Raw genomic sequence first — 16,183 nt, forward strand, 5'->3', positions numbered from 1 at the left:
TGTAAGCTAAATATGTGAAAATGTTTAAAGTAAGTGAACCTTTACTTGCTCTGGTGCAAAGTCTGGAGTTAAAGGTAAAACACTAGTTATTTCTCTGAATTCCCCACTAACACATGGAATGAATCATACAGAATTGCTAAGAAGAATCTCTCACATTTTCATTGCTCAATTTTGAAACTAATTTGGCTAAACAGTTTCTCATCTAGAGTGATAACTAACTGGCTTCAACCTGCCTCAAACAGTTCTTTTGTAGTTATTTAAAAATATTCTACCTGTGTCAGAAAAAAATTCTCAAAACTGAGTTTGCTAGGAAATAATCAAATGTACATTCTTCATCTACAAGTTAGTTTATGTTACAATATAATTAACTGGCATTGATTAACTGGTGAGAGGAGAGGACCAAAAGACAAGGAATTCCTTTTGTTTTCTTCTTTTAGGCTGGAAGCACCAATGATTTGTTATACTGTGTCAAACTACAGTTGCTCCTTCAAATGTAAAAATAAAAGACTAAATGAATACGGAAATTCCTGCACTGAAGGATATGTGAGGATATTTAATCTACACCCCAGCTCCTGGAATGGCATTATAGGCATTTTTCTAATGTTTATTCATGGGAAAGCTCAAGTTCTGTAATGTTTGAGTATATTAATGGTCAAAAGCATTCCATTAGCCAGAAGCTGTGAAGTCAGTGGGGTGGCTGTTGCAGCATTTAGTCTCCTCATAGTGGTAAAACTGAAGAGTCAACAAAAAGAGGAGAGCTGGATGTAAGTGTAAGATGCAGCAGAGTGAAATATGATGGATTTTAAAAAATGTGTTAGAAGGCAGAAATAAAGAAAACATAACCACAAGCACTTGTCAAAGCAGATGAAAACTTTTCATATTCCTTTCAGCTGGGGTGCACAACAATAGCACCTGAAGATATGTCCAAGAGACACTTTTTAAGTGTCAAAAGTAACCACCCCTGTGACACATTCCAATGGTACTTCTGGCTGTAAAAAGTTCCTATAACTCATACTGCTTGGCTCTGAGTGGTATCAAAGACTCAGCACACAGAAACACCAAATAGAACAGACAGCTTGTAGAATGAGGGAGTCCAAAGCTGATGGTAACTGAAGCTCTCTGAAAATGTGGAGGCCGTACAGAAAATTTAAACAGCATTTCACAATGCATCTGTAAAAAGTGGAGTCAACAAAATGAGTATCAGCTGGAATGTAGCCATAAATCTCCTTTTAGCAATATGTGGTCCCTCAGCCTTCAATCTCACTGAGAAAAGATAACAACTATAAAACTGTCTTGCAGTTCCAGAAGAAAGTTAGTAAAAATGTTACAGGGACATCTATGAGTTTCAGAAGGGTGGGAAACTTGATGAGATTTATGATTTGGAGCATACATGTCTTTAAATCATTGCAGCCTTTTTAATCTCTCCAATTACAACAGCAAGGTAAAAGTATGCATTACAACAATAAAGCAAAAAGCTAGCCAGAAGAAAAGTAGAAGCAAAAGTAGAGTAGAAAAAAGTAGAAGCAAAGTAGAGGGGTGACCATGATCAAACCCCTCAAGAACACAGAAATTCATATGTTCATGAGAACTCTTGATGAAAGAGTAGAACAAGGACTGCAGAGAGGTTTGGTTCTCATGAATAAAAATAAGCTAGCAAATGATTTTCAAAGGGAAGGAAAGTCTTGGCCAGATACTCCTCACATCTTGAGATAAGTTTTTGGTTTTTAATGGAAAAAAATATGAGAAATGTTGAGTGAGAGTTGTCTGTCTATATGTACATGTCAAGATCTAACCTAAGCATGATGACTGCCTTTAAGGGTGAGTTTCATCTCATCCTGCAGCAGTCTCCTACCAAACAGAAGAATCATAACCTAAAATCCCTTGATTGCAAAGAGAACCCTGCTTGATGACTTCAGACATATAGACTTCACTTGCCCAGAATTAGGTGATACAAATCACTCACTCAACCAAAGAGATCCCAACTCATCCCAACTCAGCCAGACCTACAAGGCAAAGCATTTCAAAGCACGAGCCACAAGACTGAGCAGTTGCTTTGTTGGAGGAAGGCAGCTTCTTTATGACACGATGGGAGGAATCACCAACTGGTTAGTGAAACCATTTCAAGTAGGTCACCAACTGGTGTCTCTTTCAGAGTCTTAATTCTGTCTTCCAGCTTCAAATCATAGAACCATAGAATGCCTTGAATTAAAAGGCACATTAAAGATCATCTAGATCCAAGCCACTTGCCATGGGCAGGGACACCTTCCACTGATGCAGGTTGCTACGGGTCTCATCCAGCCTGGCCTTGAACACTTCCAGGAATGGGGCATCAGCCTGTTTCAGGGCCTCACCCCCCTCACAGTAAAGAATTTCCTCCTAATGTCAAAACTAAACCTACTCTTTTTCAGTCTAAAACCATTCTCCTTTTCCTATAACTACATGTTCTTGTAAAAAAGCCTTTCTGCAGCTTTCCTGCAGGTTCCTTTCAGGTACTGGAAGGCCAGCAATTAGTTCACCTTGAAGCTCTCTCTTGCCCAGGCTGAACAATCTCAATTCCCTTAGCCTTTCCCCATAGAAGTGGTGCCCTAGCCCTCCAACCATGCTGAAACTGGAACAGAACAAGAACCAGTCCAAACACATCTCCATCATGCACTGGGGTAATGAACTGATAGTAGTAACAGCCTAAAGGCATCTGTGACTGCACTGACTAAACTAAATAGCTCTTGCTCATCAAATCAGAAAAGATGCTCAGTCATAGGTGAGTTTTGCTCATTAATTCACTTTCTGTGAAGCCAATACCAGTCTGTAACCTTTTCTAACATATGCATTTTTCACATCTATTTTTCTCTGCTTGAGGCAATGGAAGAACAAACGAATATAACATAGTGATAATATTAAGCCAGAAACAGCCCAAGAACAAAGAGGTAGAGCTTTCAGAAGAGAAGCATCTCAAAATCACCATTTTTTGGAAGCTTTATTGTATAAAATTAATTTACCTAACTAGATTACCTTTTTTTTAAAGTGTAATACCTAAAGCTAATTTCCTTAGTCACTGAGAATAAGGCGACTAGTGAATGCAAAATCTTCCACAGTGGATGATAGCTATACAGTTTACATAGTGCATTAGAAAATAATTCTCAGCAAGATTAAAGCATCTTACATCTTATACATATTGGATCTTGGCTATCACTGGGGAGTGATTCTGTAACATTTAGATCATGCAATATAGTCTTTATAGTTTGAACAAAGGGAGTTAGTATTTTCACTTATGGTTATGAAACAGTTCATGCCTTCTGCAGTTCAAGCACAGCCAAAGATATGCAATACATACCAAGGAGAGGTTATATGCAAATACACAGTGTGATGAACCCTCAAAAGTACATTCTGCTTTGGCTTTTCTAGCTCTGTATAGACGCTGATGACCTTGAATACACTGAAATAACCTAAAGTTATTGTGAGGGGCCAAAAACTGCTTCAAATGGTTTTATGAAGTATTAGATTTATACAATTGAAAAAATTTAAATTGCTTATATTTTAAAAATTTAGAACATCATAAAATACATTGCTTTAATTATTTAAGAGTGCTTCAGCTACTCAAACTAAGTTCTTTTACTTTGGAAAGCCTGTTGAAATATGCATAGATTAAAATATTTTTAAAATAAAATTTAAAAATCCTTCTTTTAATTCCAATTTTTCATTAATTAAAAATATTTTTCATTACAATTGTTCTAAACGCCATTTTCAGCTAAGAATGTCCATATGGCTTTGATTTCAAACAGTAAAAAGCCACAATAACAAAGTAAATTTTATTTTTATTTTGGATCTCTGTTAAAAAAAGAAATAGGAAAAAAGGCAGATCACAAGTCCTGGACTAATATTCTCTCCTTTGCCACAAAAACACATAGTACGCAGAATATCAGTGTGAGCTTCACTCCTCAGGCTACTGGGTTTTTTTCTGAGTTTGGTCTCCAAAATCCTGTCTCTGGAAGTTAATTTCACAGGGTGAAGAAAGTTCTTGTTTTTCTCCAGCAGAATTAGCCTTTGCCCCAGAGCCTGAAGGGACTATTGTAATCACCTTGTTGGACTAGTCAGAGATTCAAGATCCTACCTCCATGCAAAAAACCATACTACTTTGAATGAACACAGAACATCTCTGAGGGACTCATCCACTACTGGCTTAAAGAACATTTATAAAGTCCATTTAAGTGCCTACTACTCTTCTTTTGGATAAGATTAAGGGACTTCCCTCCACACCCACTGAACACAGGTTTTCTAGGTTTTAGTCTTGTAATAAGAATAGCAGTGCATTTTTGATTGTGCTACTTCCTGAAAACCTTCCAGCTTCTTAAGATCCTGTTGGCATTTCTCACACTAGATCTAGACAATCACAAAAATGTCTTTCATGATGCCTAAACCACGGAAAGATAGGTGAAATATTCTGTAAGCAACTGGATGATGTTTCATGTTCGCCAGCCCTTGCTCTTGTGGGAGACTTGAACTTGCCAGATGTCTGCTGGCAACTCAACACAGTGAGGAGGCAGTCAAAGAGGTTCCTGGAGCGTGAGGAAGATGAATTCCTGACACATCTGGTGAGTGAGCCTACCAGGGACCGTGCCCTGCTAGACCTGCTGTTTGTGAACAGAGAAGGGCTGCTGGGAGATGTGGTGGTCAGAGGCTGCCTTGGGCACAGCGACCCCAAAATGACAGAGTTTACAATACTTGGTGAAGTGAGGAACAACAAAACCTCTACCTTGGATAGTCCTTAATAACAAAGGAGTCCTAGAGAGCTAGACATAATTTAAGAAAGAAATCTTGAAAGCAGAGAAGCAGGCCATCCTGGTGTGCCAGAAGATGAGCCGATGAGGGAAGAAGGCCGGCCCTGCTAAACAGAGCTCTCACTGGAAATCAGAGCAAAAAAGAGTTGATGACCTTTCCCAGAAGGGGCAGGCAAGTCAGGGAGAGTCATTAGGTCATGTAGAGAGAAAATTAGAAAAGTTGAAAACTCAGGTAGAACTCAATCTGGCAGCTGCTGTGAGAGATAATAAAAAGTGTTTTTATAAATAACAACAAGAAGAGAGCTAAGGAAATTCTCTACCCTTGCACGTGGGGAAGGCGAGAAAATCGTAACCAAGGACCAGGAAAAGGCTGAGGTACTTGTACTTTGTTTGCCTCAGCCTTTAACAGCAAGACTGGTTATCCTTAGGGCAGCATGCCCCCTGAGCTGGTAGACAGGGTCTGGGAGCAGAGTAGAACCCCCCTGCAATCCAAGAGGAAGCAGCTGGTGACCCAGTGTCCCACCTGGACACTCACAAGTCTGTGCGGGTACCAAGGACCTGTCGGTGCTGGTGGCAGCAGCTGAGCATGATCCAGTGTGTGCCTGGAGGCCAGGAAGGCCGATGCCATCCTGACCTGTGTCAACAGTGGTGTGTTCAGCAGGGCCAGGGCAGGGATTGTTCCCCTGCACTCAGCACTGGTGAGGCCACACCTCGAGTGCTGTGTCCAGTTCTGGGTCCCTCACTGCAAGAAAGACATTGAGGGGCTGGAGGGTGTCCAGGGAATGGCAACAGAGCTGGGGAAGGGTCTAGAGAGCAAGTCACATAAGGAGTGGCTGAGGGAGCTGGGGTGTTCAGCCAGAGGAGACCTTATCATTTTGCAAATGCCTGAAAGGAGGCTGTAGCCAGGTGGGGGTCATCCTCCTCTTCAAGGCAACCAGCAACAGGACAAGAGGAAATGGCCTCAAGCTGCACCAGAGGAGGTTCAGTTTGGACATCAGGATGAATTTCTTCCCTGAAAGGGTTGTCAAGCATTGAAACAGACTGTCCAGGAAGCTGGTGGAGTGACCATCCCTGGAAGTGCTTAAAAAATTACTGGATGTGGCACTTAGTGCTATGGTATAGTTAACATGATGGTGATCAAAGGTTCAATGACCTTTGAGGTCTTTTCCAATCTTAATGGTTCTGTGATTCCACTATTATATTAGGAGCTCAGATTGTGTTACATTTGAAACAGAGAGACATGTTTCTTTCAAAGTTGCATTTTTTAGGATTCGGCCCATCATTCAAATATTTCCCTTCTTAATGGGAAATTTTTTTCCTCAAGGCAACGCTGTCTTCCATTTATTTACATTATAATTACTAATTTCACATTAAATTCACATTAAAATTATTAATATCTTTTGAGTGCAAACAGTATGTCATACAAAAAGATAACTGCACAAATAACTATCCTGCATTGTTACTTACTGTTAATGTGATACAATGTGATCTATAAATCATATTTTGACTATCAGCTAGGGTGAAAACTTTACCTTGCAGTTGTAAATACCAAATATTGATTAAAAGAAATTAAACCAATTAATTTTATATGGATACTTTAGTAATTAATAACACTCCCTCTACACTAACCAGCCATACTAGGAAGCTTGATGATGTTCCACATAGAACTCACTACAAAACCCCTAGAGTTAAACTGAAAAAAAATGATTCACATTTCTTAAAAATAGCAATAAGTTCTACAGACAAAGGCAGATTTATATTCTCCTAGAATAGTAAAACTTCAATAGTTGTGTGATATAGCTATCATATATGAAAATTCATGCAATCATTTCTGGTCAAAACCTCATATAATATAGATTGCTTTTCTGTATAATCTTGAAACTCTTCTACAGGGTTCTTCTGTAAACATTAAGTTTTTGGATGATAAAATCTGACAGTTCTAGGCACTGAAGATTACTCACCCTTGAAGGCCTCACTGCAGTATAAATTACTGAAAAATGAATTCCTCGCTCCTGCAGCTCCATGGTCACTCTTCCAATTACTTTGTCTGCAAATAGAATCATGTATGATTCAACAAACTCTGTAAGCTGAGAAAGCTAAAATCCCACAGTAGTTGGAGAATTAATGAGCAAGATGTTTAAGCTTATTCAGTTTGTTTAAGCAACTTAAGTGCTCATTCTGTCTAGGTACAAATGGGATAAGACACACTCAGTCTTGAAAAATACACAATTTCAATGAGAAAATATACACAAAAAAAATACAACAGTTGAGAAAAAGGGGAGATTTTGAAACTGAAAAGTAAAATCACAGAAAATGTACCCAAAAGTTTGAACTTTGGGAAATTAAAAGCAGGAGCAGAATAAATCACTTAAGAGATGAGAGCAGGATGCCGTGTCAGTCAAGGATGCTCTGTCAGTCAAGTGTTAGTCAAGTGACCAGTTAACAAATAACTAATAAAATTTAAGCCGTATTGTTCTGTGAATTACAAAATACATGTAACTACTACTGAGAAACAACTCTCAAAACATAGTGTTTAGTGTGGGGCATGATATGTATAATACTGGTGGCAAAGTTTCTTCTCCCTTCTGTGGATTTAAAGCCTGCTTCTGCACCCCCAACAAGGCACAGAAAATCTTCCTGTTCATTACATTGGAGGCCAAAGGAGAAATATGGTAGAATATTTCTGGAAAAGGAAGGAGAAGTCAAACAAGGAAGTGAGGGCCTTTCAAAGAGGTCCAAATACACCTCCACAGAAGATCCTCCTCTAGTTCTGAAATCACAGGCAGTTGTAATAAATACTTACAACTGATAAATGTTTCCAATATTTATGCAGAAACATGAACATCTGCTTATAAGGAGCACAATAGTTGTGACTCATTATTAGTGTTGCTATTGGGACTGCTTGAGAAGCAAGCAAGCAGACTCACATTTACTGTTTCTGTGCCTTCCCACTTATTCATGTACCAGCCTAGTGGATGGATGTTTTATAACCTGGACATACAAACTTCTTAGATTTTGAGGTTATATATTACAGAAATTGTATTTTATTTGCATTTGCTGAAATTAAGAGTTTATATTATTATTCTCTTTAACCACTTCTATTTACCATTCCTTCTACTCTATTTTCTATAACTATAGTGTCCTGGCTGAGTAAAACATTTGGATTTTGTAAGAATTCAGGCACTGCTTTTTTCTGTAGGGTTTTAACTGAACTGATTTCCTCATATCTGTCAAGAATCATAGCTATGTAAATTTTCCTTCTAAAAATTACTGCTAAGAAAATCTACTGTAAGAAATGTACTTACTCAGAAAAACTACTGCCTAAAAACTACTGCCATAATTACACTGGTTGTGAAGATCCAAGGCATTATATAAAGTAGATTTTGTATTCTGGATTCACAGATTTTTGAAATTCTCTTCGGCCCTAGCAAAAGTTTGCAGAACAAAAAAAAAAAATAATATGTATAAAAATGCAGAAATTGACTTTGGGTTTTCTTTCATTAAAGCAACCAACAGCTTTCTGAAATAACATGTTATTTGTATTTCCCTTCAGAAAGGAGCTACATGTAACTATAGTTACCAGTTACATCTATAACTCTTCCCTTCAGGAAGATTGTAGAGGTAATTCCTTCATCCAGAGAAGCTGCTGTGAACATCCTTATGACAACAGAGTTGATATAGATCTCTAGTTTGCCTGTGATCAGAACTCTACCTTTCTGAAGAATTATTTTCAAAGTCTCCAAAGAAAAGAGCTCAGACTGTCCACCAAGTTTTAGAGCACCTAAATTAGGTGCCTGCATGGGAACAATAATGCAGATTCTGTACTTGGCCAAGCAAAGTGGCATATCTTCCCTAATCTCCTCACCTTCTTCCCAATTGACATCTAGTTGATACTAAGCAAAAAGTGGCATAGCCTTTTCTTCCATCCTCCCACAGATCACCTCTGAACTTTGCTTTCCCAAAATGAAGTGGTCTGAGACAGCAGCTGCATGAGCCTACAGTGTGCCCTGGCAGCCAGGAGGGCCAACCCTGTCCTGAGGGCAGCAGGCACAGCATGGCCAGCCGGGCAAGGGAGGGGCTTGTCCTGCTCTGCTCTGGGGCAGCCTCCAGTGCTGGGGACAGCTCTGGGTGCCACAACACAAGAAGAATAAAGAGCTATTAGAGAGTGTTCAAAGGAAGGCAATGAGGATGGTGAAGGGGGAAGGCAGCCTTATGAGGAGCAGCTGAGGTCACTTGATCTGTTCAGCCTGGAGGAGATTGAGGGGAGACTTCACTGCAGTTACAACTTCCTCATGATGGGAAGAGAAGGGGCAGGCACTGCTGATTTCACCACTCGTGACCAGTCATAGGACTCCAGGAAACGGCAGGAAACTGAGTCAGTGGAGGTTTAGGCTGGGTATCAGGAAAAGGTTTTCTACCAGAGCACTGAAACAGGCTGCCCAGGGAAGTGGCAGAGGACCAAACCCGACAGAGCTCAAGACGCATTTGGAGAACACTGTCAGGCACATGATGTGGTTCTTGGGGTGTCCTGTGCAGGGCCAGGATGGACTCAGTGATCCCAGTGGGTCCTTGCAACTCAACATATTCTATGATACTATGATTCTAGGGCTTGGGAAGCTTATTCTTGAATCCATGCAGCTGATGAAAGAAACGTCCCATAACAAAAAAACCTACTGTTTAGTCAATACCAACATTAAGCCAAGGCTCAACTATCCAGTATACTCTGAGGATAAGAAAAGAGAACAAAATAACTTCTCTGCAATTCAGACATGAAAACACAACTGCTTGTTTTAGTATAAAACCCACTCATTTTGTGCAAAAACAATCAGAAAACGATACACAACCGATTTCAGCACTAAGGTATTATCCCCTGATTCTTAAATCTGCTTCTGATTTTACAGCCCAAGTTCTGAACAGAAACAGCCATAGCCACTAAGAACACTGTTTAATTGTCAGCCCACTACACTGTAAACCCCCATAACTACCACTTCATTGATTTGCACACATTGTAATTTGATTTCTAATTTAGAGTACTAAGTGAAAGCTCTGCAATAAGATGCCTCTCGGTGCCATTTTCATGTATGACACCACTTTTTCAACCAGACGCTAGGCAAGAAAAGATTTTTATAATATTATATTGAGAGATTCTTTTAGCAACTTTTACAAGTAATGATTAATACACTGCAAAACCAATAAAAGACCGATATCAGAGACAAAGGAAGCCAACAGTATTGTTTTATAAAGATTAAAAAAAACATTTCCTATTCATGCAGACATGCTTTGTTGAGTCCAAGGCCTTGGAATTCTCACATGAACCTGGCACCTCCAGCAAGGTGAGATCAAAGGAGGCAGCTCAAGTTGCACAGACATGCAGGGCTTGGGCTCAGAGAAGGAGCAAAGGCCCATGGCTGAAGCAGTGAATTTATCAAGCTTACATTTCAGGTCACACAGCTGTATCCAGGAGGATTTTTAATCAGATACTCTGAATAAAACTAAGACAACCACAGCTTATAAACACTGTAGAAGGCCATTGGGATAAAAGCCTTTAAACAGTAGTAGCATAGCAAAGCGTGGAAACTAGAGAATACAACCTGCTCAAGTGAAAGCATAAATGATGAAATGTTAGTTATGTCTAGGTAATATTACTTACCATTTTCAGCAATTGCTTCCAGGGTGGAAATCTCCTTTAAATCACTAGAAAAAAAGGAGAAAAAGAAATAAAAATCTTTCCTAGGCAAGAATGAGGTGAATCAGAAATGTATGAAGATACTGACTGATAAAAGAATTACTGTCAATCCCTCTGTTATTCTTTGATCTACTCCTAATGACCCTTTTCTTTTGCAAAGCCATTAAAAATGTAAGGACCACATCTTCAGCTGATTCTTAAACCTCTCAATTTTCCTAGGCAGCAGAGAAGCCATGCTACTGACATGACTGCTATTTTGCTCAGTCTCTGGGAAGCTTTTTTTTCATTTGGTGTTGGCATCTTGTTTAACATTTGTGCAGGAGCCCTTTAGAATAGTCATCATGCCTCTTTTTATGTAGTGACATGGCAGCTAGAATTGCATTTGTTTAGGACATGTTGTTATCAGCACCTTACACCAACGTACACAAATACCCAAGTAACAAGCTGGGAAAAAGAGTGATCAGAAGCAGCTCAGCAGCCATGCCTTATATTTTCTAAATATACATTCACCTGAAAGAACAGTCTCTCCCTATCTCTGTTAGATAACAGCCCTTAGAGAGCTGGAAACATGAAGAATTATAACCCTCCTCTTCCTTCCACAGTGATAGAACATCAGGCTCTTTACTAGCATCAGGTTTGTCTGTATGTTTATTTGCTTGCTTATTTATCCTGCCAGTATTTTTGACCCCTGGAATGCCTTCTAGCAATTAATTCTGCAGGTTAATCAGGAGTCGAGTAAAATAATTGAGCCTTTCTGCTAAAAAGAGTGTAGCCATTTAGTTTTATTAGCTGCCGCTTTGTTCTCATATAATGAGGCAGACAAAATAGGAATGCCTGGCTGCCTTTCTCAACATAATTCATCTATTACACCTGGTAAGCTCATCAGGAGACTTTGAAAAACACTGAATTCATCCTTGTAAGAGAAACAATTTTGATAGCCCTACAAGCTTCCACTTTTTGTATTTCCTGAATACAACCAACATTTTCAAAAGCTCAAAAAATCCTGCACACAATGGGTCAGTTCTGTTCATGACAAGCTCCTACCTGGAAAGTGGTTGTAGCTGAACCACCAGCAAGTTTGGGTTAGATGCATTCACTTCCAGCTGGGAGATATTGAGATTAGTAACATTTGTTATCTTCCAGTCTCCTGATTGTTGAAAATCATGTAGGAGATACCTGGCAGCCTTGCAGTCAACAGCTGGTAAAACTAAAGATGAAGGAGAAGACTGAAGAATTTCCTGTAATAAATTTATGAGAAGTTTACTTACTCACTTAATATTTAGTTGCTTAATAATTAAACACAACCTTTTTTTCTAATGTAATTTAATTTAATATTCAAGATGAGGAACCTCCACAGTAAACAGCCCATGAATTCTCACCAGCCTGATGGTAGCCTGCAGGCTGCTCTTGAACTTTCTTGTAGCAAGCTTAAAGCACTCAGTAACATAAAATTTTCACTGTCTTTTCCACATGTGTGGTGGAAGAGGAGAGACAGATGACAAAGATGTTCTCCAGCTAAGAGTGTAGTGGTTATGAATGCTGCCAGAAGCAAAGCTCAGATGACTCTCTAACTAAATGCCCATGGAAGTGAGAAAGATCAATGTCAGACACCTCCAGTTCCAGCAGCTCCATTCAGTTAAGTCACACTTTGCATAATAAACACCTTGCATTTGTATACAATCTGTTGGTACAGCACACGGTGCACAAAAACGTCTAATCTGTAACTATTAATTAAAGAAAGTTGCAGATTTTAGCACCTTCAGAGCCTGCAGACACACACAAACAACATTCATGTCTTATACTTTCCACCTTTCTACTCAAGGTACAAATTATAAAGCTCAGGCTGAATTGGTTCAGATAACGCATCAGGGTATCTTTCACTTTATTTACAATTCTGATGGCTGACTTCCTAGTAAAGATACCTGAGTGAAATGCCTCTTCATCTATACAAAGGAGAGAAAATAAAAGGCTCATGGGCCAGGGAGAGTTCGCTAACCAATTACACAAGAAAAACAGACTTGACCTGGGAAAATTAAATTTACTAACAATCAAATCAGAGTATGATAACAGAAATAAAGCTAAATCCTAAGAACACCTTCTACCCACCCCTCTCTTCTTCCAGGCCCATTACCCATGGTTCTCTACCTCCTGCCCCGCAGTGGTGAAGGGGGACGGGGAATGGGGTCTGTGGTCAGTTCATCACACATTGTCTCTACTGCCTCTCCCTTCCTGGGGGGAGGACTCCTCACACTCTTCCCCTGCTCCTGCATGGGGACTCTCCCATGGGAATCAGTCCTCTATGGACCTCTCCAAGGAGAGTCCTTCCCACAGGCTGCAGTTATTCATGAACTTCATGACCCCAGTGTGGGTTCTCTCCCCTGGGGTGCAGTCCTTCACAAACAGACTGCTCCAGCATGGACTCCTCTCTCCACAGGTCCCTCCTGCTAGGAGCCTTCCCACAGGGTCACAGCTTCCTTCAGGCATCCACCTCTGCTGGCACTGGGTGCTCCCTGGGTTGCAGGTGGGTCTCTGCTCCCCCATGTACCTCCACGGCAGAGAGGCACAGCTGTCACACCACGGGCTGCACCACAGGCTGCCGTGGGTCTGCCCCTGGAGCACCTCCTCACACTCCTGTGCTGACCTTGGTGCTGGTTTCTCATACAGTCTCACTCCTCTCTTCTCGAAACACAATTGCTTCTGTGCAGTAACTTCTCCACCTTTTTAAAGATGTAACCACTGTCTCTGATGGGCTCAGCCCTGGCCAGTGGCGGGTGCCTCAACAGCACTGGCACTTTTGGACATGGGGGAAGTTTCTGGCAGCTTCTCAAAAAAGTCACCCCTGTAGCCTGCCCACTAGCAAAGTCTTGACACAGAAACACAATGCAAATATGAATACTAAAAGATATTTTTTCATTGAGTCCTAGCTTGCAGCTTGTTAACTTTACTTTTGTATTTTCTACATTTAAGTCTAGAGTAATTGTCACTTGAGCCAACATTTAGATCTTCAGGCTGTTACAGACTCTCTCTTTCCCTCAGATGTAAGCGTTGTGGTATTCCTAGCACTTTTCTCCTACTATTCATTTTTCCATTTTTCTCGGTTCTTTGACTACTTAGCACTTTTCTGACCTGCTGTGGTTCTAATTGCTCACATCCTCCTTCCTAGGCAAACACTAAGGTATTTTCATATTTCTATAGATGCTTATAAGGGAGGATTATACAGCATTATCTGATTTACCAGACTGATAGAAAAGTAACTGCAGAAATTAAAATAGAGCAGAAAGCACTGATCTTGTGTACAGGTATTTGTGTACAGTGTTGTTAGCACCTCCTGGAAGAAAAAGATGAAACACTACATTTTGATTTGTTTACAGATTTGAAATTAGACCTTTAATTCTGAGCAATTTGATGATTTTCTTTTATTTTTAGTATTTTAATGCCTTGTCCCGTAGCAGCAGCCAGAATGGCAACAGCCATTTCATCTAAGAATACATATTAAGCAGATTACTTATTTAATGTAGAATAAGATATAAAATGTATCATTACTGAGTAATATCTTAATTGTGCCTCTGCTCCTAACCAGTGTTGCACTGCCATCTGTTTCAGCTGCCAGCCACGGGTATTCAGCTGCTTTTTATCTGAGGAGTAGACACAGCTCAACAGCCTCAGGTGGGCAATCTGATCCTGTGCCTCTTTGTCCTTCTTGCCATTTGGCAATTGTGCCCTTTTCTTTCCAATATCCATATGTTGCTTTACATATTTTAGGATTTCAGTTACCATGCTTGTTCCAAACATGAAAACTCCAAAAGGGGTGGAGAATGAAGAGGATATTGAGAAACACCTGAGTTTGCATTCTGCTAAAGAAAACCACACAGTAGCTAGGAACAGGAGAGAGACAAGGTGAGAGAGGAAAGGGAAAAGAAGGCAAAGGTTTCATTTTAACTTTCCAATGATTATCTATCCCACAAACTTTTATACTGTCGCCATGCCCTTCAAATGCATAAAGCATAAGCATATGTATGCATAAAGCTGTAAGTTATAATTCTAATGAAAATTGATCTGATGTACTTTACCTAATAAAGTGTGTTGCAGCTACAGGAGGTACTGTTGAAAAAATCTCCATGCTGTACTGTATAGTGGAAAACATGACACCTTTTTTTTTGTTTTTTTTCTGAGGGTTATAGACAGATCCAAGGGACTGTCAAGAAGAAAACCTGAAGTCCAAGAATGGGAGGAAGCATTCCAAAGCATAAAATACAGACTATAACCATAACAAAGGACTGTACTGGGGAAAAGATTGATGTGGCTTTCACAAAAAAGTTTTGCCTAACAATTCTGCTGAAGATATCTGAAGAAGTCAATAGGCATGCAGTCTAGGAAGCTCTAGATGGTACAGTCTACTTGGACCCACACAAGGCATTCAGCAAAGTCTTGAAGCAAGGACTACTTAAAAAACTAAGCTGCTGTGGAGAGAGAGAGGCATGAAGGTAGCTAAAGAACAGGTAAAGATTTAGCAAGGAAAGGGTATAAAAAAAGAATCTGTTATGCACTAGGGTCTGTTCTGTTCCATATGTTCTTAATCTATCTGATAAAAAGATAAATATTGAGCAAACAAAACTTGCTCATTATGCCAAATTTTTCTAGTTAGTAAAGGCAGTGGCTGACCGGTGAACTACAGGAGCAGCTTCTGGTACACCTCTTGGGCAACTGAATAACTGATAATGTACATTAATTTTAGCATAGTACAGGGTGACAGAAGAACAAACCCAATTTTACATACACAATAATAGGTAATAGAACTGGGTGTTACCCTTCAGTAATGAAACCTTGAGAGTTACAACAGCTTTTTGAAAATGGTAATTCAGAGGCTGATAGTGATCAGGACTGAAAAAATCAAATATTAATAGTATTTTAGAAAAAGCTAGAGAACAAAACATCATCATATCACTGAATAAATCTATGATGAACTTTTATCTTGATTATTATGCAGTTCTGTGCATGTTCCCTTGTCAAAAAATAATATAATAAAACTAAAATAAAGGAAATAAAGACAATTAAAACTTTATGAGTACCTCTGTATCACACATGAATAAATAGGAGTGCTCAGTCTATGACCACTGAGTGAGGATAGGATGCAGTTATCAGGCTACAAATGGCAATGACTTACAGTCATAATTATGTAGCTGCACAGCTGGCCACTAATTGGAGTGTGTTAATATACACTGCAGTTCTAAGGAGCTGAGCATTGTCTGGGGAAAGCCAAAGCTAATATTAAAGAAAAATAGTTTGTAGGGTAGGTAACTGCTTGACGAAGTTTCCCAAATGCTAATCTTTGTATTTTATTATTTAGTTTTGAAGTTGTTTGAAAGTTCAAGATAAATGATCTACCTACATGATTTCCTTTGTATTAACTGGAATAATATTTTTATTGCATGCAAACCCATTGACCAAAAGCTCAGAACAGCTGCTAATGCAGCTGAACAAATCAAATATCTGCAAATGTTTCTGGGGTTTACAAGCCTATAACTCTTCTTCAAACTACACTTTCTTCTTGCAGTACACATGCTGTTACACATACATTCCAGATGAAATCTCCTGCTTAGGTTGATGAGTAAGTTTGCATTTGTGAAGTTCATAAAGGACGATTCTTGAGAGCAATGGAACATTTGTTATAGTTTCACTGATTGCTTGTATAATATGGACTGTGTAGGTAAAAAACTTGTGA

General features: G+C 39.5%; 1 protein-coding gene across 1 annotated transcript in view; it reads right to left on the bottom strand.

Moving 5' to 3' along the window:
- ATP6AP1 (ATPase H+ transporting accessory protein 1) overlaps positions 1-16,183 on the bottom strand; it is a 51,450-nt gene that overhangs the window by 26,235 nt on the left and 9,032 nt on the right. Inside the window, exons 4-6 of the mRNA XM_063396764.1 lie at positions 11,506-11,699; positions 10,426-10,469; positions 6,737-6,822 (exon numbers count right to left, since the gene is read on the bottom strand). Coding sequence (XP_063252834.1) covers positions 6,737-6,822; positions 10,426-10,469; positions 11,506-11,699 — 324 coding nt within the window. The remainder of the gene's footprint in view (positions 1-6,736; positions 6,823-10,425; positions 10,470-11,505; positions 11,700-16,183) is intronic.

This window comes from Prinia subflava, chromosome 4 (assembly GCF_021018805.1).
Source record: "Prinia subflava isolate CZ2003 ecotype Zambia chromosome 4, Cam_Psub_1.2, whole genome shotgun sequence".
NCBI classification, from domain to species: Eukaryota; Metazoa; Chordata; class Aves; order Passeriformes; family Cisticolidae; genus Prinia; species Prinia subflava.